This window comes from Oncorhynchus mykiss, chromosome 12 (assembly GCF_057628025.1).
Source record: "Oncorhynchus mykiss isolate SJ-2025 chromosome 12, ASM5762802v1, whole genome shotgun sequence".
Taxonomy (NCBI): domain Eukaryota; kingdom Metazoa; phylum Chordata; class Actinopteri; order Salmoniformes; family Salmonidae; genus Oncorhynchus; species Oncorhynchus mykiss.
The window spans coordinates 35,674,454-35,699,955 of record NC_143033.1 but is presented as its reverse complement, the minus strand read 5'-3'; the positions used below and the strand labels follow the sequence as shown (position 1 = coordinate 35,699,955).

Here is a 25,502-nt window from a genome sequence, read left to right as displayed (position 1 = left end):
TATGATATAGGATACTAACTATTTAACAATGTTTAACAGATATAAAAAAAATCACCAATTCAGATGAATCCATATCAGAGCATCTGTGGTTCATGACCCACCCAGATACTGACCCCAGCTCTGTGTTCCAGGTACTCTGACGGTAGAGCAGATCTACCAGGACAGAGACAGGTTTGCTGCTCTTGTGCGGGAGGTGGCAGCGCCTGATGTGGGTCGCATGGGCATCGAGATCCTCAGCTTCACCATCAAGGTAATAGACAGGGGCACAGTCAGGTCCTATTTGGGCACAGGTCTGGCCTTTTGAAATGTAAATACTCTTAGTGCAGCTTTATACACTTGTAGTTTTATATACACTCATTACAGCTATACACTCTTATAGTGACACCACTAGCCACACAATGATCGAGTGCCTCTGTGTTTTGTGCCTGTCAGGATGTGTATGATAAAGTGGAGTACCTGAGTTCCCTGGGGAAGAGTCAGACGGCCGCAGTACAGAGAGATGCCGATATTGGAGTGGCCGAGGCAGAGAGAGACGCGGGAATCAGGGTAAGAAATTAGATTCCTTTAATGCTTTGCAGGACATTGCAGCATTTACTCTGAATGTTCCCTGTCCTCCTCTTCTCAACATGTTGTCTCTGCCCTCTACAGGAAGCAGATTGTAAGAAAGAGATGATGGACGTCAAGTTCCAAGCAGACACCAAGATGGCCGATTCGAAACGAGGGCTGGAGATGCAGAAGGCTGCTTTCAATCAAGAAGTCAACACGAAGGTATCAGACATGGTCATCATTGCTCTAGATTAGGTTCACCATTAGCAGTTAACCGATGACATCAAATCTAGGCCTAATGTGAAATCTCCTTATCACCCTGGTCATATTCATTAGTGCACACCAAAGCAAAAAGTTTTACAACGGATAAAGCACTACCTACACAAGTTCAGTTATTCCCTTTTCGTTTCAGCCCGTTTGATTCCATTTAATTCTTGGTGAATATGACCCATGCCTCTTCTCCCCCCAGAAAGCAGAAGCCCAGCTGGCCTACGAGCTGCAGGCTGCCAAGGAGCAGCAGAAGATCCGTTTGGAGGAGATTGAGATCGAGGTGGTTCAGAGGAAGAAGCAGATCACCATCGAGGAGAAGGAGATTGACCGCACAGAAAAGGAGCTCATCGCCACAGTCAAGAGGCCGGCTGAGGCTGAGGCCTACAAGATGCAGCAGCTGGCCGAGGGACAGAAGTGAGTGACCAATCACTGAGTGCATGGAAAATAAGGGCAATGTGTATGCTTGTTGGAATTCTGGATGCAAAGGAAGGTGTCATACTATAGGAAGTGAGTGAACCACCTGAGCCTAGAGTGTCTGCCATTCAAGTCAACATATGCAGCATGCTGGGTGTAAGTTACACTCAGGCACAGGTCTAGGATCAGCTTAGCCTCTTCAAAATCCTACCCAAAATTGAAAAACCGATCAGTGTCTAGGGCAACTTCATCTCACACTTACACTAGTAGCTACTTGAATGGTTTGGTGTGTAGAAGCTTGTCATACTGTAGTTTAAAGCAATCCAGTCTGCAATCCAATGATATTATTAGTTTAACCCTTCATGTGCCCTCCTGCCAACCCCTGAACAGGATGAAGAAGGTGCTGACTGCCCAGGCAGAGGCAGAGAAGATCCGTCGTATCGGGGAGGCAGAGGCCGGTTCCATAGAGGCTATAGGGAAGGCTGAGGCTGAGAAGATGAGGCTGAAGGCTGAGGCCTACCAGCATTATGGAGATGCTGCAAAGACTGCTCTGGTCCTAGAGGCCCTGCCTAAGGTCAGTGTGTCACGACACTGGCATTTAGCGTTGTGTGGTAAGGGGAAGTTGTCACAGAGCAGCACACAAGCATTTGATATAGTTTGTGTCTACTTTTGGACATGAAAAAATACAAGATTTGATCAATATATAAATGTTTTTTTATTTTTATTGCAACTTATCATTTGATTTGGTTTAAACATGACAACTAGAGGCTGTGTTAGATGAGTTCTCTCTGAAGAACACCCAGGTGAAGAAGGTTTGTGTCATTGTGTTGGTACAGATTGCTGCCAAGGTTGCGGCACCCCTGGCCCGGACCAATGAGATCGTCATCCTGAGCGGGGACGGTGGCCGTGTGACCGGCGAGGTGAACCGCCTATTAGCTGAGCTCCCTGTGTCCGTCAACGCACTCACAGGGGTGGACCTGATGAAGGTGAGAGAGGGGGGAGGGGTTCAGTAGAATGTAGAGAGAGATAGCCCATACTCACAAGCACTGCAGGTGTGAACACATCCCATAAATCCAGCCTCCGTTAGCTATGTTTATAACACTGAATCTACACTATGCATAAACATTTGCACACCACAGAAATAAAATGTTGCTGTGAAGTCCAAGTCGAATTGCAGTCATTCCAGAGCATACTCCCTACAGATCCCCACCATGTTTAGTCTCTGACTACACTGAGTCTGACTATCACTATCTGTGGTTGCGTCCCGAATATCTCGCTATGTAGTGCTCTACTTTTGCAATGGGCTCTGGTTAAAAGTAGTGCTCTAAATGGGGAATTGGGTGCCATTTGGTACAAAGCCAGAGTTATGTGCAGATATCCAGGTGATGGCAATGGGCCAACTCTTGTTGATTGTGACTACGTCAAAGGGCTCTACATTGTTCTAGCTAAGCCTGCAGCTAACCCAGTCTCTCTCTTATCATCTCACAGATCCCTTTGCTTCAGAAGATGATCAACCCTCAAGCATAAAAACAATCTTGTGCACCTTGACTCAGTACATTTCTTTATGCACTCTTTAAATCAACTGCCTTCACCTAGAAACACTTGAAAACAAGTATAGTTTTTTTTTTACTACAAGAGTCTAGATGTTTTCATTTTCCTAAATCCCTGGTGCCTTAGCTCTATAGGGCCAGATCATCTGTATGTACCACTGCTTTTTTGTTAAACATGTTAGTATTTTTTGTAGTTACCCCATTCTGTTGTACTAACACTTGTCTACATTGTAGAAAAGGGACATTCATCATGGTTGTTCTGTGCAGGCCTTATTCTGGTCTTAAAGGTCTCGCCAGGTCTTCACCTTGTGTCTTCATTGTTATTCTTTTGTTCATTGTGTTACAAAATGCTTTGGATGTGCCTGTGGTTTTGTATAGTTATGGAAAGTATTTCAGATATTTCGTCTCAAATGTTACTTTTTTCATTCTAATGTGCAGTCAGTGCCTGGTTACCAACCAAGTGGCTAAACCTCTGGAAAAGTAATGGTTTGGCAATTCTATAGTGTAGTGATACTACAGTAAACCTCCATTTACCATCTCAATGAGAGATGTAGAAATATTGTCCTCCCCATCCTCGTGCCATCTGCCTTGAAAACAGAAACATTGGCATTCTATCTTGTTCTGCAGTAGAATCTTTCATTTCATTCTTCATCTTAGGTATGGGAGAGGTGTGCATTCTTAGGTAGACAACACACAGAAAACATAGACATTAACACATGTGCATGGATCTACAAGTCTGTATGAAGCCATATACTGTCAAAGTTAGCCTTAATATAGAGACCCAGGAGTCCTGCTAGCTTTCCTGATCATCTGGATTACCTCAATCAATCTAAGCTTTAATACTTGTTCTTTCCAACTATTGAGACATCATATGGCATGATATGCATTTCAGTCTCTTAGGGTAGCCAATGTTGTGTTATATCATCTTTTGGTTACATTCTGTTAAATTCTTTATAAACTATTATGTAACTTAACTACAGTTTACCTGACTAATTACTTTAACGTTTTTACATGGTGCTTGCTGCCTATGATCTTTTTCTAGGAATGCAATGCTGCCACGACCTGTTGACCATCCAATCATGTATCAGCTTTCTTCACATTCCTTACCCAATGTGCTTCAAACACAAGAATACATTTCAGTTTGTTTTGCCACACATTTGAGTTGGACTGTCTTGTTGTGGAGTTCATTTTATGTTGGCTTCATTTTATGAAAACTTGTTTTAGGGGAAATCTAACCACTTTCTGAATCCGTGACCTCAGCATCATTTTTTCTAATATGTCATTTTTTTACAGTAATGTCAACCTGCTGCCAACTGTGGTATATCTCTGGTATGGGGGAGAAATGTCATTATCTAATCCCTACTGATCACCAAAAGAATACTGTATTTATTTTATTATAATCTCAGTTTGTAAGATTTACATAGTAGTAGACTAGACTGTAAAATTTGATTGATAAACAGTGTGATACAGTACTGTAAATGTAGATGGGAACCTGTATTGTGTTTCATGAAATGGCTGATTTGAATTATATAAAGTCAGAACACATCAACATTTCCATCTGGACATACTGATGGCTTTCCCTGGTCAAATTGTGTTTTTGTTCAGCTGAAAAACTCCCGTTGTATGTTCTTTTTTGGCATCTAATTTTTGTGTCAATGCTCTTTCAAAAATGTCTCATGTATTACTATGAATGGATGGTGTAATTTCAGCAAGGTAGAAGCAACTTTCAGATCAGAAAATATACCTTTCGGATCTAGAATGTAGGTGGAAGACCAAACATTGTATGCCTTTTAACTTGTATCTTTATCTATAGAGTATCTGTAATGAAACATGTTTAGATTGATCACCCATTATTGAAATGTATCTATTCAGACTCAAATGTTTGTGTGAATTCGTCCATTTTCTAGACTGTTAAATAATACTGGAAAACTGGTCTAGCATGGATATTTCAGCATGTGAACATCACACTCATATCCTCGACTCTGTGGCAAAGTATTATGTGCTGCCCTATAATAAATGTCTGCCTCATACAGTTTTCTCAGTATTCTTTCAGAGAATTTGTTACCAGTGGCCTGTTACATTATCCTCCTTCCATACCGTGTAGTGCTGTAGTGGATGTAGCCAACTCTTCTGGCATGACGATACAGACACTAACGGATGGGCTAATGTTAACAGGGGTACTCAGCCTGCTGGGGTACTCAGCCTGCTGGGGTTGTTTCTGGTGCACCTGGTAGTGGTCTGCTGTGTGGCTGTGGGAGAGGTGTGGCACCAGGTCTTCTGTGGTGAGGTGGGTGAGGCCCCACTGGTCTGCTGCTCTGTGCCAGGGGCCTCCTGAAGCCAACTGAGTCTGGCCCAGTGGAGGGTGTGTGAGGAAGAGAGGAGAGGCAACATTTTGTAAACCAGTATCCTGGCCTCCTTATGCTGCCCAGGGCTGAAATAGAACAGTGTACCGTTTCAGAATATTAGCCTAGTTTATTCATCATAAGTACAAACTATTATCATAATCATTAACAAATCAACATCCTATGAAAATACTGGATTGATAAGAAGAATACTTATGATTCTCGTTCACTATTAAAAGCTGACGATGTAATACACTTTTAAGATTGAAAAAAAATTGACGTTTCTGCAACTAACAATCATCACCCTACCGGTCATAGGCCCAGGTACGAAGTGTGTTGTGTTTGTGGTTGTTGTGGGTCCTTTGGTCCGGGACCCTCCATCACTCTTGGCCACAGGGCAGGGTTGCAGCTGCATCTCCCCAGTTCATGAAGGCAGAGATGAATGGGTCAGGGACAGCAGAGAGAGATGTGATGTCATCAGTCCTGTATCCTACTGCACCATGGGAATCCACTGAGCTAGAGCAGGAGACGGTAACATCAACCTCATCATTTGACTCCACTGGTCTGGATCTTACTGAGACAATAAGGACAGGACAGAAGAGGGCCTGTATTCATAAAGTGTCTCAGAGAAGGGGTATTGATCTAGGATCAGTTTAACTTTTAGATAACAATGAATATGACTACATGGATCCTAGATCAGCACTCCAACAGCAAATTTTTCTTACTTTTTTAAAACTTGCATTGATGGTTAAGGACTTGTGAGCATTTCACAGTAAGCATGTTCACCTATTGTATGTCACATGCACTGAATACAACTTGATTTGATTTTGATTTTACTTTATGAATACAGGCCCAGAATGCTAGAACAGAGATTACGCATGGAAATTCCTTCACCTTTCACTTTGACCAACTCTTTAAAATGATCTGATATAAACTTTAGAGGATAGTTACAGAACAATGACTACGTACTGTACATAGCCTACTAGTGGATTGTCTCAAAGGGAAATAATGACACCTGCTGGCTATTTTCGTGAGCAGTTCTTTTCCATGTCTGGCAAGATCAATAGACAGCTGGCTTGACTATCATGGCTAGACTTTTCATTGTATAAAACAGAAATCCCTCATTTAGAAATTAGGTGTAATGTTTACAATTTCCCTTACAGATGTTTCAAACATGATAAATTCTGTAGGCCTATGTGACTACCATTTGAAGGTTTTGATTCCGTCAGGCGTTCTTACATTTAGTTTGTCAGAGCTCTGTCCTTCCTTTTCTCTGAACCTACAGAGAGAAAGAATTCACATTATTCAAAGTTTCTTAGTAACATGATAGTGATGTGTACCAGTAAAGAGTGAAAGAACATGGCACTTAATTGATCAGTGAGTCATCTAAGTACCATTTCAATTCTGCACAATCATCATATTTCCCACTGCGCTAACAGGTTTACCAAGAGGAACATATTGGTGAATAGATGATTGACCAACAAATATGATGATGTTATTCTGAGTCATTATTGCATCACTTTCAAGTGAGAGTTGCTGTTCATGTTTCAAGCTACTAGAAGGCTATCTGAAGGTCTCTCACTTTTTTCTGTTCAGCCCGTTGTCACAAAAGCCTTTTGCAAAGGGGGTTGTTGTCTATCTTGAGTTTTGTTATCTGTTGGGTAAATTAGCACGCCTCATTAATTATGGTTTTACACATCTCTTATTATGCTCTTTTGTAGCGGAAGCATTTGACTTCCCAGATTGTACATGCACTGTCCATATTCACCCTCCAGAGGGCACTCTCATCAACACAATCAGAATACAGTTGTTCCAGTATCTCCTGTGAGATGCTAAAGGTGTCGTGGCCTTACCTCTGAGTTCTGGTAGGCAGTGACAGCGATGAAGGCTGCCTCAGGGAAGGTGAAGCGCAGGGGGCTGTGGGGGTCTGGAGACAGGACAATGTGCAGGCGGGGCTGGTACTTATGCATGGAGTGGAGAACCACCTGCAAAACATATGATACCTGTTACTCGTATTCAGTGGAGGCTGCTGAGGGAAGAGCGGCTCTTAATAATGGCTGGAACAGAGCAAATGGAATGGCATCAAACATGGAAACCATGTGTTTGATGTATTTGATATCATTCCTCTTATTCCACTCCAGCCATTACCATGAGCACCTTCTCCCCAATTAACGTGCGACCAACCTCCTGTGCTAGCAGTGTAGAAAAAGCAATCATTTTTCATAGTCTTTTAATCACACTTAGTTTACTGTTCCTTTAATTGCACTTTTTAGCTAACTGTCCATGTATTTGCTGGCACGTCTGAGCCATAGTGATGGCCTTTCTCTTGCGTTTCAAAGATGATGGTACAAAAAAATACAAAATAACTGTTGTTTTTTCTTTGTATTATCTTTTACCAGATCTATTGTGTTATATTCTCCTACATCCCTTTCACATTTCCACAAACTTAAGTGTTTCCTTTCAAATGGTACCAAGAATATGCATATCCTTCAAGAATATGCATATCCTTGCTTCAGGGCCAGAGCTACAGGCAGTTAGATTTGGGTATATCATTTTAGGCAAAAATTGAAAAAAATGGGCGGATCCTTAAGAACAAACATGCCCCAATAAATAAAATGAGAATTAAAAACAGGTTCAGCCCCTGGTTCGACCGTGATCTTGCAGAGTTACTCCACCTCAAGAATTGCATTTGGCAAAAGGCTTGGCACACGCATACTCAGGCTGACTGGCTCTCATAGAGGCAAATGAGAAATAAGTGCACTCAGCCTATCCGGAAGGCCAAAGTTAATTACTTTAAGGAGCAGTTCTGGAAAATGGTTAAATACCTGGAGAATAAACCCTCCTCCTCACAGCTGCCCGTGTCCCTTAAAGTTGATGAGGTGGTTGTTACTGACAAGAAGCACATGGCGTAGCTTTTTAATCATCACTTCATTAAGTCAGGATTCCCATTTGACTCAGCCATGCCTTCTTGCCTGTTCAACATTTCCTCATCTCGCACCCCTTCTAATGCGACTAGTAGCCCCGATGCTCCTCGCTCTTTTTTACCCTATAAAGTTTCTCCCTGCAGGCGGTCACTGAGTCTGAGGTGCTAAACTTGACCCCAAAAAACCATCTGGGTCACAGTCCATCCTTTATTTAAAGGCAGAGATCAAGCTGATCCTAGCTGTTATAGGCCTATTTCTATTTTGCCCTGTTTATCAAAAGTGTTGGAAAAACTTGTCAATAATCAACTGACTGGCTTTCTTGATGTCTATAGTATTCTCAATGTTATGCATTCTGGTTTCCGCTGAGGTTATGGATGTGTCACTGCAACCTTAAAGGTCCTCAATGATGTCACCATTGCCCTTGATTCTATGCAATGTGGTGCTGCTATTTTTATTGACTTGGCCAAAGCATTTGATACGATAAACCATTCCATTATTGTGGGCCGGCTAAGGTGTATTGGTGTCTCTGAGGAGTCTTTGGCCTGATTTGCTAACTACCTCTCTCAAAGAGTGCAGTGTATAAAGTCAGAACATATGCTGTCTCAGCCATTGCCTGTCACCAAGGGTGTACCCCAAGGCTCGATCCTAGGCCACGCGCTCTTCTCAATTTACATCAACAACATAGCTCAGGTAGTAGGAAGCTCTCTCATCAATTTATATGCAGATGCAGTCTTATACTAAGCTGGATGTTGGGTTAAATGCTCCACAACAAAGCTTTCTTAGTGTCCAACAAGCTTTCTCTGTCTTTAACCTTCATCTCAACACCTCCAAAACAAAGGTCATGTGGTTTGGTAAGAAGAATGGCCCTCTTCCCACAGGTATGATTACTACCTCTGAGGGTTTAGAGCTTGAAGTAGTCACCTCATACGAGTACTTGGGAGTATGGCTAAACGGTACACTGTCCTTCTCTCAGCACATATCAAAGCTGCAGGCTAAAGTTAAATCTAAACTTGGTTTCCTCTATCGTAATCACTCCTCTTTCACCCCAGCTGCCAAACTAACCCTGATTCAGATGACCATGCTGGATTACAGAGACGTAATTTATAGATCGGCAGATAACGGTGCTCTCGAGCGGCTAGATGTTCTTTATAATTCGGCCATCAGATTTGCAACCAATGCTCCTTATAGGACACATCACTGCACTCTATACTCTTCTGTAAACTGGTCATCTCTGTATACCCCTCGCAAGACCCACTGGTTGATGCTTATTTATAAAACCCCTCTTAGGCCTCACTCACCCCTATCTGAGAAATCTACTGCAGCCCTCATCCTCCACATACAACACCCATTCTGCCAGTCACATTCTGTTAAAGATCCCAAAGCACACACATCCTTGGGTCGCTCATCTTTTCAGTTCGCTGCAGCTAGCGTCTGGAATGAGCTGCAACAAACACTCAAACTGGACAGTTTTAACTTCATTCAAAGACTCAATCATGGACACTCTTACTGACAGTTGTGGCTGCGTCACATGATGTATTGTTGTCTCTACATTCTTACCCTTTGTGCTGTTGTCTGTACCCAATAATGTTTGTACCCTTTTTTGTGCTGCTACCATGTTGTGCTGCTGCCATTTTGTGTTGCTACCATGTTGTTGTCATGTTGTGTTGCTACCATGCTGTGTTGTCATGTGTTGCTGCGATGCTATGTTGTTGTCTTAGGTCTCTCTTTATGTAGTGTTGTTTCTCTTGTCGTGATGTGTGTTTTGTCCTATATTTTATTTAATTTATTTTTCTTTTTAATCCCAGCCCCCATCCCCACAGGAGGCCTTTTGTCTTTTGGCAGACAGCAATCCCCTATACTTTTCCCTCCCATATGGAAGACAAGACAGAGGTGTGTGAGGTGTTGGGACATCAATCGGAACCTCACTTTGATCTTTCAGTTTAGAGTAGCCTAAATGTTAGTGTGTGAAAAGAGGGGAGCAGGGTGGGGGGTGTGTTCTGTATAGTCAGTGACATTGGGGTTCCCCAACTTCAAAACCCCCAACTCCCTGGCAAGGTGCTAATCCTGTGGTGTGGGAAGCCAGGCTTCCCCAAAAAATTGACAAAAAATAAATAAATAATATTTAATCTCTCTGCGTTTCATAATTGTCCTTTGCCCTGAGCAAGGCAGTTAACCCACTGTTCCCGGGCACCTAAGACGTGGATATCGATTATGGCAGCCCCCCGCACCTCTCTGATTCAGAGGGGTTGGGTTAATGCGGAAGACACATTTCAGTTGAACTCATTCAGTTGTACAACTGACTAGGTATCCCCCTTTCCCTTTCCCTTTCAATTTGCAAGATACTGAATGTATCTCACAGGAGAAAGCATCCGAACAAAACAGCGCCCCTCTGTCTCTCTATGTGTAGGCCATCTATCTGATGCTGTCTGGTCCAAACGAGTATGACATTGTTGCCGCCTGTAACATTGAAGGCAAATGAGAAGCCAGCGAGCATCTGGCCTCCTTGACAAAAAGGATATAAATAATTAGCCAATCAGCATTGAGCTAAACTGAGTGAGCTCAACTGTGAATGGTATTGGTGCACCAAAAAAAAGTGTCAAGGGAAGCCAGCTTGGATTTGGCATCACTCCTATCAAATCCCATTGAGAGCACACATCATTGACAGAACGTACATTTTTGCATCTCATTGTGTTGTTGTCCTGCGGTGGCTAGCTAGCCAGCTAGCAAAATTGTCCCTTTGCTAAATTAGCCATGGATGGAGATTTGGATTTGTGGTTTTACTTAATTCTCCGTACTGGCCAATGATTATAACGCGATTCTGATCCAACCATTAATTCATACATTGTGCCCCTGGCCTGAGAGGATGGAAGTTCAATATGTAGCGAAAAGGCTAATGTTAACTAGCGAACATAGCCCATAAATGGAAGTTAAGCTAGCAAGCAAGCATTTTAGCCAGGTAGCCTAGGACAACAAAAAATCAACTGTGTACTGTATGACACAGTGATAGACCATTTTGTCAACATGAAAGAGATGAGGATAGCATTGGCGTTTTTCTACAAATACAGTGAGTCAACATGTTTTTATACTTATACACACACACACACACACACACACACACACACACACACACACACACACACACACACACACACACACACACACACACACACACACACACACACACACACACACACACACACACACACACACACACACACACACACACACACACACACACACACACACACAAAATCAGATCCATGGAAAGGGCCATCATATTTAGCTTACATTGACTGGACTAAATAGTTTTTGGTATCGTTTAGTTGTCACTGTATTAGACTAAGCAAAGGTGACTTGATGGTGAAGTTGAAATGGTGCTGGAATAGTGGAAGCAGCTCCTGTTTTCTTTGCGACTTGCGGTAACTCTCTGTGGTTCTAAATCAATAGTTTAGTGGTTCGAAAATGTTGCATTAAGTTGCTTGACCATGCTGTAGGTCATGTAACTGTCTTACTGTACATGCAATATGCTCTTTGGACTTTACTGAACAGAAGTTGCTATGCGGTTTTATGATAAAACAAAGGTGTGGTTGAATTTATACTGCCACTGTCTTATTGTCTCGGCCTTTAGGCCTATATATCAAGGTCGCAAGGATTATGAATTAACAGGTTATAGAGCAAACAACGCAATTATCACAACACATATGTTTTTTTTAGGGGGGGGGGGGGGGGCTTGACTTCCCCAGTGATTTTACCCACGCACCGCTACTGCGCTAATCACCTGGGCAGGTTCACCTGCCAATTATAACAAGTCCTGTGTTATTTTATTAAAAGCAAAGAAGACAGGGGAGTGTCAATGCAGAGATGTGTTTAGAGCAGGGGTCGGCAACAAGCGGCCTGCGAGCCAAAACCAGTCCGCAAGTGTTTTTTGCCCCCTCCCCCCCCCAAAAAATTGTGTGTTTATTTTATTTATGTATTTAGTTATTTCACCTTTATTTAACCAGGTAGGCAAGTTGAGAACAAGTTCTCATTTACAATTGCGACCTGGCCAAGATAAAGCAAAGCAGTTCGACAACATACAACGACACAGAGTTACACATGGAGTAAAACAAACAATAATACAGTATAAACAAGTCTATACACGATTGTCTGTTCATCTACCCAGACAAGCATGTGCAATATCCCTCCAAAATGTTAGGAAATGCAGTTTGCCTAAGGTACTGTAGACCTGAGAGGAAATTAAAGAATCATTCAAATTCATTTTTATTTATTTATTTTATTTCACCTTTATTTAACCAGGTAGGCAAGTTGAGAACAAGTTCTCATCTACAATTGCGACCTGGCCAAGATAAAGCAAAGCAGTTCGACACATACAACGACACAGAGTTACACATGGAGTAAAACAAACATACAGTCAATAATACAGTATAAACAAGTCTATATACGATGTGAGCAAATGAGGTGAGATAAGGGAGGTAAAGGCAAAAAGGCCATGGTGGCAAAGTAAATACAATATAGCAAGTAAAACACTGGAATGGTAGATTTGCAGTGGAAGAATGTGCAAAGTAGAAATAAAAATAATGGGGTGCAAAGGAGCAAAATAAATAAATAAATAAAATAAATACAGTAGGGAAAGAGGTTGTTTGAGCTAAATTATAGGTGGGTTATGTACAGGTGCAGTAATCTGTGAGCTGCTCTGACAGTTGGTGCTTAAAGCTAGTGAGGGAGATAAGTGTTTCCAGTTTCATAGATTTTTGTAGTTCGTTCCAGTCATTGGCAGCAGAGAACTGGAAGGAGAGGCGGCCAAAGAAATAATTGTTTTTGGGGGTGACCAGAGAGATATACCTGTTGGAGCGCGTGCTACAGGTGGGTGATGCTATGGTGACCAGCGAGCTGAGATAAGGGGGGACTTTACCTAGCAGGGTCTTGTAGATGACATGGAGCCAGTGGGTTTGGCGACGAGTATGAAGCGAGGGCCAGCTAACGAGAGCGTACAGGTCGCAATGGTCGGTAGTATATGGGGCTTTGGTGACAAAACGGATTGCACTGTGATAGACTGCATCCAATTTGTTGAGTAGGGTGTTGGAGGCTATTTTGTAAATGACATTGCCGAAGTCGAGGATTGGTAGGATGGTCAGTTTTACAAGGGTATGTTTGGCAGCATGAGTGAAGGATGCTTTGTTGCGAAATAGGAAGCCAATTCTAGATTTAACTTTGGATTGGAGATGTTTGATGTGGGTCTGGAAGGAGAGTTTATAGTCTAACCAGACACCTAGGTATTTGTAGTTGTCCACGTATTCTAAGTCAGAGCCGTCCAGAGTAGTGATGTTGGACAGGCGGGCAGGTGCAGGCAGCGATCGGTTGAAGAGCATGCAGTTAGTTTTACTTGTATTTAAGAGCAATTGGAGGCCATGGAAGGAGAGTTGTATGGCATTGAAGCTTGCCTGGAGGGTTGTTAACACAGTGTCCAAAGAAGGGCCAGATGTATACAGAATGGTGTCGTCTGTGTAGAGGTGGATCAGAGACTCACCAGCAGCAAGAGCGACATCATTGATGTATACAGAGAAGAGAGTCGGTCCAATAATTGAACCCTGTGGCACCCCCATAGAGACTGCCAGAGGTCTGGACAGTAGACCCTCCGATTTGACACACTGAACTCTATCAGAGAAGTAGTTGGTGAACCAGGCAAGGCAATCATTTGAGAAACCAAGGCTGTCGAGTCTGCCGATGAGGATGTGGTGATTGACAGAGTCGAAAGCCTTAGCCAGATCAATGAATACGGCTGCACAGTAATGTTTCTTATCGATGGCGGTTAAGATATCGTTTAGGACCTTGAGCGTGGCTGAGGTGCACCCATGACCAGCTCTGAAACCAGATTGCATAGCAGAGAAGGTTTGGTGAGATTCGAAATGGTCGGTAATCTGTTTGTTGACTTGGCTTTCGAAGACCTTAGAAAGGCAGGGTTGGATAGATATAGGTCTGTAGCAGTTTGGGTCAAGAGTGTCCCCCCCTTTGAAGAGGGGGATGACCGCAGCTGCTTTCCAATCTTTGGGAATCTCAGACGACACGAAAGAGAGGTTGAACAGGCTAGTAATAGGGGGGCAACCATTTCGGCATATAATTTTAGAACGAAAGGGTCCAGATTGTCTAGCCCGGCTGATTTGTAGGGGTTCAGATTTTGCAGCTCTTTCAGAACATCAGCTGACTGGATTTGGGAGAAGGAGAAATGGGGAAGGCTTGGGCGAGTTGCTGTGGGGGGTGCAGTGCTGTTGACCGGGGTAGGAGTAGCCAGGTGGAAAGCATGGCCAGCCGTAGAAAAATGCTTATTGAAATTCTCAATTATAGTGGATTTATCAGTGGTGACAGTGTTTCCTATCTTCAGTGCAGTGGGCAGCTGGGAAGAGGTGTTCTTATTCTCCATGGACTTTACAGTGTCCCAGAATTTTTTTGAGTTAGTGTTGCAGGAAGCAAATTTCTGCTTGAAAAAGCTAGCCTTGGCTTTTCTAACTGCCTGTGTATAATGGTTTCTAGCTTCCCTAAACAGCTGCATATCACGGGGGCTGTTCGATGCTAATGCAGAACGCCATAGGATGTTTTTGTGTTTAAATGGGGTTAGGTTAAAAAAAGACGGTAAAATCACCAGAAATTCAGCTAAAAATGAATTTAATTTAGGAAATCTGTATTCCTAAGAATAAGTTTTAAAAAATTCTCAATGTAATCAAGGTATGAAATGATTGTAATTGAAAATAATCTCTTATTGTGGTCTGTCACGGATCCCCTTGGTGCTGCTGCTCATTCCGTTCACCAGCTTCTGAGGTCTACGTCACCGGCCTTCTAGACGTCACTGAACTAGATTCATTACCATCAACCCTGGACTGTCTTGTCTAATTACGCACACCTGGCTCCCATTCCACCTGTGTATATATGCCCTCTGTTCCCCATTGTCCTTGTTGGTTATTGTTACCATGTCCGTTGGTCTTGTGAGCACCTGTGCTGTTGTCATCGGTTTCCATGCTACGTGTTATTCTGCAGTTGTTTTACAGGTCTCGTCCCTTGTATTATTTAGAGGTTTACACCTCGCTCTTTTGTTTTGGTGGAGAAAATAAAAAACCCTATTTCGTATTCCTCGCTTGTCGCCTATCTTTATACAGAGTGACATGGTCAATTTGAAGTGTACAAAAAGATGTTCCAAACCATCCTCACCGAAAAAAAGAAAGCTGAATCTAGTTGCCTACCCCTGGTTTAGAGTGACAACTTACACATTCAGCAAAGCCCATTTGTGGGGAAGAACTCATTCTGATTGGGTGGGCCTGGCTCCCCAGTGGGTGAGCCTATGCCCTCCCAGGCCCACCCATGGCTGCGCCCCTGCCCAGTCATGTGAAATCCATAGATTAGGGCCTGATTAATTTATTTCAATTAACTGATTTCCTTATATGAACTGTAACTCAGTAAAATTGTTAAAACGTTTGCATGTTGCGTTATAATTTTGTTCAGTATACTTTTTCAAAGTACCTTTTTAGATAAGCTACCAGTAAGAAGAATACTTTCAGTGTGAAGTATTTGGTAGCTTGGTTAACTATCTTTTCAGAGTAGCTTCCCTGATGATAATTAGGAATGGATATGTCATTCTACATATTAAATGCACATTTCATAGAGCTTACAAATATCTTATCCCAGCATAAGAAGATACAGTGCCCTCAAAGAACATATATGGACTGGAGACTCATGTTATGCAGAGGTAAAACAGAACATTACAGAACAGTTCTATAAATGTATATAAATAGCAACTTACTTTCCTTCAAGTTACTACACTACAAAATTCACTGCATCAGGCTTATTACCCAAGAGACCTGCATGATCATTTTCTTTTGGGGATATTTTAGGTCATTTTTTATTTTTCCAATACTTGCATCTGATAATTAATTGTGTTAATAGCTAATTTAATTTCACTTATCACATGTGAAATGTCAAACAATCCCTACAGAGTAAAGCAATGTGTATTACTACATTTTGTAAAAATCATTCAACACTCAAATAAATGCATGTCCTCGTGCTCATTCATGTCTGCCTGGCCACAGAAAATAATGCGATGTAAAATTCACGGAAATCTATTTCCCTAGCCCATAGTCTGGTGCCGCCCAGATAGGCCTGCTAACGTCTTTATCTTTAGGCTCAACCCGACCAATCAAACACCCTTGGTCCGCACCCAAACTGGAGAGTCAGTCTCCACTGTGACTGGGCAAAGTTGTCACCCTCACCCAGCCCTCACCCTAAACCGTGTCACCTGACTCCTCCCACGTGCATCATCCATACATTTAATTTTGTTGAAATATTATACAAATATGGTGCCATATAATGCCACCCACAATGAAAGCTCCTGGAAGATGGTTGCAGTTATATTTCATATGTGGATGATTCAAACCACAAGCATCTACATCAAGAAGAGTCATTGCATCATATTCAGTTGAAATGAGCTGCTGATGCTTGGGTACCCTTTCCTTTGTAGTCAAGATCTAAGCCACAGTTGATTGCATTTCCATGGCATGAACTATAAAGTCTGTGTGGTAGGGAAAAACTGTATGGATGTGCTGTTGCAACACATTTTTGAAAGTTTCAAGAGGAATCATCTCAGTTGTCTGTTTCTTAGGTGGTTCTCTTCAAGTCATAATGTTAAATTATTCAGTTACTTCAATAACCAGTTAAGTTCACGTCATGTTTGAAAATAATTAGACAAGATGTAAAACAAAACACCTCTTAAAATGCGATGGTGGAAAGATACACTACATGACCAAAAGTATGTGGACACCTGTTCGTCAAACATCTCATTCCAAAATCATGGCCATTAATATGGAGTTGGTCACTCCCCCTTTGCTGCTATAACAGTCTCCACTCTTCTGGGAAGGCTTTCCACTAGATGTTGGAACATTGCTGCGGGTACTTGCTTCCATTCAGACACAAGCTTTAGTGAGGTCGGGCACTGATGTTGGGCCAGGCTCGCAGTTGGCATTCCGATTCATCCGAAAGGTTTTTGATGGGGTTGAGGTCAGGGCTCTGTGCAGGCCAGTCAAGGCCACACCGATCTCGACAAACCATTTCTTTATGGACCTCGCTTTGTGCAAGGGGGCATTGTCATGCTGAAACAGGAAAGGGCCTTCCCCAAACTGTTGCCACAAAGTTGGAAACCACAGAATCGTCTAGAATGTCATTGTATGCTGTAGCGTTAATATTTCCCTTCGCTGGAACTAAGGGACCTAGCCCGAACCATGAAAAGCAGCTCCAGACCATTATTCCCCCTCCACCAAACTTTACAGTTGTTGCTATTTTGTTGCCTTACAACCTGGAATTAAAATATATTTGGGTGGGGGGATTGTATCATTTCATTTACCTAACATGCCTACCACTTTGAAGACACAAAATATTTTTGGGGTGAAACAAACAAGAAATAAGACAAAAGAACGGGAAACTTGAGCGTGCATAACTATTCACCCCCCAAAGTCAATACTTTGTAGAGCCACCTTTTGCAGCAATTTCAGCTGCAAGTCTCTTGGGGTATGTCTCTATAAGCTTGGTACATCTAGCCACTAGGATGTTTGCCCATTCTTCAAGGCAAAACTGCTCCAGCTCCTTCAAGTTGGATGGGTTCTGCTGGAGTACAGCAATCTTTAAGTCATACCACAGATTCTCAATTGGATTGAGGTCTGGGCTTTGACTTGGCCATTCCAAGACATTTAAATGTATTTCCTTAAACCACTCAAGTGTTGCTTTAGCAGTATGTTTAGGGTCATTGTTCTGTTGGACGGTGAACATCCATCCCAGTCTCAAATCTCTGGAAGACTGAAACAGGTTTCCCTTCAATAATTTCCCTGTATTTAGCACCATCTATCATTCCTTAAATTCTGACCAGTTTCCCAGTCCCTGCTGATGAAAAACATCATTGTGTTGGTGTTCTCAGGGTGATGAGAGGTGTCAGGTTTGCGTCAGAAATAGCGTTTTCCTTTATGGCCAAAAAGCAAAATTTTAGTCTCATCTGACCAGAGTACCTTCTTTCATATGTTTGGGGAGTCTCCCACCTGCCTTTTGGTGAACACCAAACGTGTTTGCTTATTTTATTTTTCAAAGAGGTGTCTTTTTTCTGGACACTCTTCCGTAAAGCCCAGCTCTGTGGAGTGTACGGCTTAAAGTGGTCCTATGGGCAGATACTCCAATCTTCGCTACGGAGCTTTGCAGCTCCTTCAGGGTTATCTTTGGTCTCTTTGTTGCCTCTCTGAATAATAACCTCCTTGCCTGGTCTGTGAGTTTTGGTGGGCAGCCCTCTCTTGGCAGTTTTTTTGTGGTGCCATATTCTTTACATTGTTTAATAATGGATTTAATGGTTCTCCGTGGGATGTTCAAAGTTTCAGATCTTTTTAAAAGGAAAATATTTTGGGAATTTTTTAAACAAGATATTTTTTCTATTTCCTATTTATACTATTTTGTGTATGTCCATTATATTAAATCAAATTAAAAATCATTTTAATTACAAGTTGTAACGCAACAAAATAGGAAAAAGGGCAAGGTGGATTAATAGTTTTGCAAGGCACTGTAGTGTTCTCCTGGCATCCGCCAAACCCAGATTTGTAAGTCAGACTTCCAGATGGTGAAGTGTGATTCATCACTCCAGAGAATGCGTTTACACTGCTCCAGAGTCCAATGGCAGCGAACTTTACACCACTCCAGCCGACGCTTGGCATTGTGCATGATGATCTTAGGCTAGTGTGCGTGTCATGTATTGTCATGTTGTGTCTTTCTGTCCTTTCCTTTCACCCTGTCTCCCTCTGCTGGTCGTACTAGGTTACCGTTTCTGTCCCTCTTTTCCCCAGCTGTTCCTTGTCTTCTCTGACTACCTCATTCACCCCTTTTCCCACCTGTTCCCTTTTTCCCTCTGATTAGGTCCCTATATCTCTCTCTGTTTCTGCTCCTGTCTTTGTCGGATTCTTGTTTGTGTGTCTCATGCCTGAACCAGACTATCATCGTGTTTGCTGCAACCTTGTCCTGTCCTGTCGGAATCTACCTGTCCATCTGAGCCCACGTGTGTTCATCATTAAAGAAACTCTGTTTGTTAATTCGCTTTTGGGTCCTCATTCACGCACCTGACAGAAGAATCCGACCAAGAATGGACCCAGCGACTTCGGATCCTCTCCACTCAGCCGTCGAGATCCAGGGAGCGATGCTAGGCAGACACGAGCAGGAATTGTCTGCTGCTCGACATGCCGTTGAGACCCTGGCCACCCAAGTCTCCAACCTCACAGAACAGGTTCACCATCTCCGCCTCGATCCACCGGCCACTTCCTGGGCTTTCGAATCTCCGGAGCCCAGAATCAATAACCCGCCGTGTTACTCTGGGGAGCCCACTGAATGCCGCTCGTTCCTCACCCAGTGTGATATTGTGTTTTCTCTCCAGCCCAACACTTACGCCAGGAGCACTGCTCGTGTCGCCTACGTCATATCTCTCCTTACTGGACGGGCTCGTGAGTGGGGCACGGCAATCTGGGAGGCAAGGGCTGAGTGTACTAACCAGTATCAGGACTTTAAGGAGGAGATGATACGGGTTTTTGATCGATCTGTTTTTGGGGAGGAGGCTTCCAGGGCCCTGTCTTCCCTATGTCAAGGTAATCGATCCATAACAGACTACTCTATTGAGTTTCGCACTCTTGCTGCCTCCAGTGGCTGGAACGAGCCGGCTTTGCTCGCTCGTTTTCTGGAGGGTCTCCGCGCAGAGGTAAAGGATGAGATTCTCTCCCGGGAGGTTCCTTCCAGCGTGGATTCCTTGATTGAACTCGCTATTCGCATTGAGCGACGGGTTGATCTTCGTCACCGAGCTCGTGGAAAGGAGCTCGCGTTCTCCGTTGCCCCCCTCTCCGCATCACTACCATCTTCCTCTGCCGGCTCGGGTGCTGAGCCTATGCAGCTGGGAGGTATCCGCATCTCGACTAAGGAGAGGGAACGGAGAATCACCAACCGCCTCTGTCTCTATTGCGGTTCTGCTGGTCATTTTGTCACTTCATGTCCAGTAAAAGCCAGAGCTCATCAGTAAGCGGAGGGCTACTGGTGAGCGCTACTACTCCTGTCTCTCCTTCAAGATCCTGCACTACCTTGTCGGTCCATCTACACTGGACCGGTTCGTCAGCTTCCTGCAGTGCCTTAATAGACTCTGGGGCGGAGGGCTGTTTTATGGACGAGACCTGGGCTCGGGAACATGACATTCCTCTCAGACAGTTAAGGGAGTCCACGGCCTTGTTCGCCCTGGATGGTAGTCCTCTCCCCAGGATTCAGCGTGAGACGCTACCTTTAACCCTCACTGTTTCTGGTAATCATAGCGAAACCATTTCTTTTTTAATTTTTCGTTCACCTTTTACACCTGTTGTTTTGGGCCATCCCTGGCTAGTTTGTCATAATCCTTCCATTAATTGGTCTAGTAATTCTATCCTCTCCTGGAACGTCTCTTGTCATGTGAAATGTTTAATGTCTGCTATCCCTCCTGTTTCCTCTGTCTCTTCTTCACAGGAGGAGCCTGGTGATTTGACAGGGGTGCCGGAGGAATATCACGATCTGCGCACGGTGTTCAGTCGGTCCAGGGCCACCTCTCTTCCTCCACACCGGTCGTATGATTGTAGTATTGATCTCCTTCCGGGAACCACTCCCCCCCGGGGTAGACTATACTCTCTGTCGGCTCCCGAACGTAAGGCTCTCGAAGATTATTTGTCTGTAGCTCTTGCCGCCGGTACCATAGTCCCCTCCTCCTCTCCCGCCGGAGCGGGGTTTTTTTTTGTTAAGAAGAAGGACGGGTCCCTGCGCCCCTGCATAGATTATCGAGGGCTGAATGACATAACAGTGAAGAATCGTTATCCGCTTCCTCTTATATCTTCAGCCTTCGAGATCCTGCAGGGAGCCAGGTTTTTCACTAAGTTGGACCTTCGTAACGCTTACCATCTCGTGCGCATCAGGGAGGGGGACGAGTGGAAGACGGCGTTTAACACTCCGTTAGGGCACTTTGAATACCGGGTTCTTCCTTTCGGCCTCGCTAACGCTCCAGCTGTCTTTCAGGCATTAGTCAATGATGTCCTGAGAGACATGCTGAACATCTTTGTTTTCGTTTACCTTGACGATATCCTGATTTTTTCACCGTCACTCCAGATTCATGTTCAGCACGTTCGACGTGTCCTCCAGCGCCTTTTAGAGAATTGTCTTTTTGTGAAGGCTGAGAAGTGCTCTTTTCATGCCTCCTCCGTCACATTTCTCGGTTCTGTTATTTCCGCTGAAGGCATTAAGATGGATCCCGCTAAGGTCCAAGCTGTCATTGATTGGCCCGTCCCTAAGTCACGCGTCGAGCTGCAGCGCTTTCTCGGCTTCGCGAACTTCTATCGTCGTTTCATCCGCAATTTCGGTCAGGTGGCAGCTCCTCTTACAGCCCTTACTTCTGTCAAGACGTGCTTTAAGTGGTCCGTTTCCGCCCAGGGAGCTTTTGATCTCCTCAAGAATCGTTTTATATCCGCTCCTATCCTTGTTACACCTGACGTCTCTAGACAGTTCGTTGTCGAGGTTGACGCGTCAGAGGTGGGCGTGGGAGCCATTCTTTCTCAGCGCTCCCTCTCTGACGACAAGGTCCACCCATGCGCGTATTTTTCTCATCGCCTGTCGCCGTCGGAACGTAACTATGATGTGGGAAACCGCGAACTGCTCGCCATCCGGTTAGCCCTAGGTGAATGGCGACAGTGGTTGGAGGGGGCGACCGTTCCTTTTGTCGTTTGGACTGACCATAGGAACCTTGAGTACATCCGTTCTGCCAAACGACTTAATGCGCGTCAGGCGCGTTGGGCGCTGTTTTTCGCTCGTTTCGAGTTCGTGATTTCTTATCGTCCGGGCTCTAAGAACACCAAGCCTGATGCTTTATCTCGTCTCTTCAGTTCTTCAGTAGCCTCCACTGACCCCGAGGGGATTCTCCCTGAGGGGCGTGTTGTCGGGTTGACTGTCTGGGGAATTGAGAGGCAGGTAAAGCAAGCGCTCACTCACACTCCGTCGCCGCGCGCTTGTCCTAGGAACCTTCTTTTCGTTCCCGTTCCTACTCGTCTGGCCGTTCTTCAGTGGGCTCACTCTGCCAAGTTAGCCGGCCACCCTGGCGTTCGGGGTACGCTTGCTTCCATTCGCCAGCGTTTTTGGTGGCCCACCCGGGAGCATGACACGCGTCGTTTCGTGGCTGCTTGTTCGGTCTGCGCGCAGACTAAGTCCGGTAACTCCCCTCCTGCCGGCCGTCTCAGGCCGCTTCCCATTCCCTCTCGACCGTGGTCTCACATCGCCTTAGATTTTGTCACCGGACTGCCTTCGTCAGCGGGGAAGACTGTTATTCTTACGGTTGTCGATAGGTTCTCTAAGGCGGCTCATTTCATTCCCCTTGCTAAGCTTCCTTCTGCTAAAGAGACGGCACAAATCATCATCGAGAATGTTTTCAGAATTCATGGCCTTCCGTCAGACGTCGTTTCGGACAGAGGTCCGCAATTCACGTCTCAATTTTGGAGGGAGTTTTGCCGTTTGATTGGGGCTTCCGTCAGTCTCTCTTCCGGCTTTCACCCCCAGTCTAACGGTCAAGCAGAACGGGCCAATCAGACTATTGGTCGCATCTTACGCAGTCTTTCTTTTCGCAACCCTGCGTCTTGGTCAGAACAGCTCCCCTGGGCAGAATACGCCCACAACTCGCTTCCTTCGTCTGCGACCGGGCTATCTCCTTTTCAGAGTAGCCTCGGGTACCAGCCTCCGCTGTTCTCATCTCAGTTCGCCGAGTCCAGCGTCCCCTCCGCTCAGGCTTTTGTCCAACGTTGCGAGCGCACCTGGAAGAGGGTCAGGTCTGCACTTTGCCGTTATAGGACGCAGACTGTGAGGGCTGCTAATAAGCGTAGAACTAAGAGTCCTAGATATTGTCGCGGTCAGAGAGTTTGGCTCTCCACTCAGAACCTTCCCCTTAAGACGGCTTCTCGCAAGTTGACCCCGCGGTTCATTGGTCCGTTCCGTATTTCTCGGGTCATTAATCCTGTCGCAGTTCGACTTCTTCTTCCGCGATACCTTCGTCGCGTCCACCCGGTCTTCCATGTCTCCTGTATCAAGCCCGTTCTTCGCGCCCCCGCTCGTCTTCCCCCCCCCCCCCCCCATCCTTGTCGAGGGCGCACCCATCTACAGGGTCCGTAGGATTTTGGACATGCGTCCTCGGGGCCGTGGTCACCAGTACCTCGTAGATTGGGAGGGGTACGGTCCTGAGGAGAGGAGTTGGGTTCCCTCTCGGGACGTGCTGGACCGTGCGCTGATCGAGGATTTCCTCCGTTGCCGCCAGGTTTCCTCCTCGAGTGCGCCAGGAGGCGCTCGGTGAGTGGGGGGGTACTGTCATGTATTGTCATGTTGTGTCTTTCTGTCCTTTCCTTTCACCCTGTCTCCCTCTGCTGGTCGTACTAGGTTACCGTTTCTGTCCCTCTTTTCCCCAGCTGTTCCTTGTCTTCTCTGACTACTTCATTCACCCCTTTTCCCACCTGTTCCCTTTTTCCCTCTGATTAGGTCCCTATATCTCTCTCTGTTTCTGCTCCTGTCTTTGTCGGATTCTTGTTTGTGTGTCTCATGCCTGAACCAGACTATCATCGTGTTTGCTGCAACCTTGTCCTGTCCTGTCGGAATCTACCTGTCCATCTGAGCCCACGTGTGTTCATCATTAAAGAAACTCTGTTTGTTAATTCGCTTTTGGGTCCTCATTCACGCACCTGACAGTGCGGCTCTCGGCCATGGAAACCGATTTCATGAAGCTCCCAACCAAAAGGTTCTTGTGCTGACGTTGCTTCCAGAGGCAGTTTGGAACTCGCTAGTGAGTTTTGCAAGCTGGGACAGACGATTTTTGCGCACTTCAGCACTCAGCAGTCCAGTTCTGTGAGCTTGTGTGGCCTACCACTTCGCAGGTGAGCCGTTGTTACTCCTAGATTTTTCCACTTCATAATAACAGCACTTACAGTTGACGAAGAGAGAAATTTGACGAACTGACTTGTTAGAAAGGTGGCATCCTGCCAGCAAGGCCATTCTACATCCAATGTTTGTCTATGGAGACTGCATGGCTGTGTGCTCGATTTTATGTCATTTTATGTCAGCAACGAGTGTGGCTGGAATAGCCAAATTCACCATTTTGAAGGGTGTCCACATACTTGTATGTGTATACAGTGCATTTGGAAAGTATTCAGACCACTTCTCTTTTACCACATTTTGTTACGTTACAGCCTTAACCTAAAATGGATTCATGTTTCCCTCAATCTACACACAAAACAACATAATGACAAAGCGAAAACAGGTTGATACATTTTTGCTAATTTATAAAAAACAAAAAACAGATACCTTATTTACATAAGTATTCAAACCCAAAATTGTGCTCAGGTGCATCCTGTTTCCATTGATCATCCTTGAAATGTTTCTACAACTTGAAGTCCACCTGTGGTAAATTCAATTGATTGCACATGATTTGGAAAGGTACACACCTGTCTATATCCACAGTTGACAGTGCATGTCAGAGCAAAAACCAAGCCTCGAGGTCAAAGGAATTGTCCGTAGAGCTCCAAGACAGGATTGTGTCGAGGCACAGATCTGGGGAAGGTTACCAAAACATTTCTGCAGCATTGAAGGTCCCCAAGAACACATTGGCCTCCATCATTCTTAAATGGAAGAAGTTTGGAACCACCAAGACTTGCCAGAGCTGGTTTCCCGGCCAAACTGAGCAATCGGGGGAGAAAGGCCTTTCTCAGGGAGGTGACCAAGAATCTGATGGTCACTGACAGAGCTCCAGAGTTCCTCTGTGGAGATGGGAGCGCCTTCCAGAAGGATAACCATCTCTGCAACACTCCACCAATCATGCCTTTATGGTAGAGTGGCCAGACGGAAGCCACTCCTGAGTAAAAGGCACATGACAGCCCACTTGGAGTTTTTTTAATACATTACATTTTTTCAGTGGCAGGGACTGGGAGACTAGTCAGGATCGAGGGAAAGATGAACGGAACGAAGTACAGAGATCCTTGATGATAACCTGCTCCAGAGTGCTCAGGACCTCAGACTGGGGTGAAGATTCACCTCCCAACAGGACAATGATCCTAAGCACACAGCCAAGATAACACAGGAGTGGCTTCGGAACAAGTCTCTGAATGTGAGTGGCCCAGGCAGAGCCCGGACTTGAACCCAATCCAACATCTCTGGAGACCTGAAAATAGCTGTGCAGCGACGCTCCCCATCCATCCTGACAGAGCTTGAGAGTGGGAGAAACTCCCCAAATGTGCAAAGCTTGTAGCGTCATACCCAAGAAGACTCAAGGCTGTAATCGCTGCCAAAGGTGCTTCAACAAAGTACTGAGTAAAGGGTCTGAATATTTATGTAAATGTGATATTTCCGGGGTGGGGGTTTTTATACACATT

The 25,502-nt window shown here is 44.7% G+C and overlaps 1 protein-coding gene and 1 long non-coding RNA gene across 16 annotated transcripts in view; one reads left to right on the top strand and one right to left on the bottom strand.

Annotated features, from left to right (window-relative positions):
• LOC110537504 (flotillin-2a) overlaps positions 1-4,810 on the top strand; it is a 35,204-nt gene extending 30,394 nt beyond the window's left edge. For all 14 annotated transcript variants that reach the window (XM_021623595.3, XM_021623596.3, XM_090192370.1 and 11 more), the window contains 7 exons: positions 132-250; positions 433-546; positions 649-768; positions 1,016-1,230; positions 1,621-1,804; positions 2,067-2,216; positions 2,719-4,810. In XM_021623595.3, coding sequence (XP_021479270.1) covers positions 132-250; positions 433-546; positions 649-768; positions 1,016-1,230; positions 1,621-1,804; positions 2,067-2,216; positions 2,719-2,757 — 941 coding nt within the window. In that variant the 3' untranslated portion in view covers positions 2,758-4,810. The remainder of the gene's footprint in view (positions 1-131; positions 251-432; positions 547-648; positions 769-1,015; positions 1,231-1,620; positions 1,805-2,066; positions 2,217-2,718) is intronic.
• On the bottom strand, positions 3,360-25,203 carry LOC110537506 (uncharacterized). 2 transcript variants are annotated; one of them, XR_005034953.2, is made up of 6 exons: positions 24,579-25,203; positions 6,976-7,107; positions 6,705-6,776; positions 6,362-6,401; positions 5,432-5,696; positions 3,360-5,211 (listed from the first exon to the last, which is right to left on the bottom strand). It is a non-coding gene; the product is annotated as an uncharacterized LOC110537506 (long non-coding RNA). The 2 variants fall into 2 exon arrangements; XR_002475641.3 differs by having other exon boundaries at positions 5,432-5,638; positions 24,579-24,931.
• Positions 25,204-25,502: the final 299 nt, after the last annotated feature.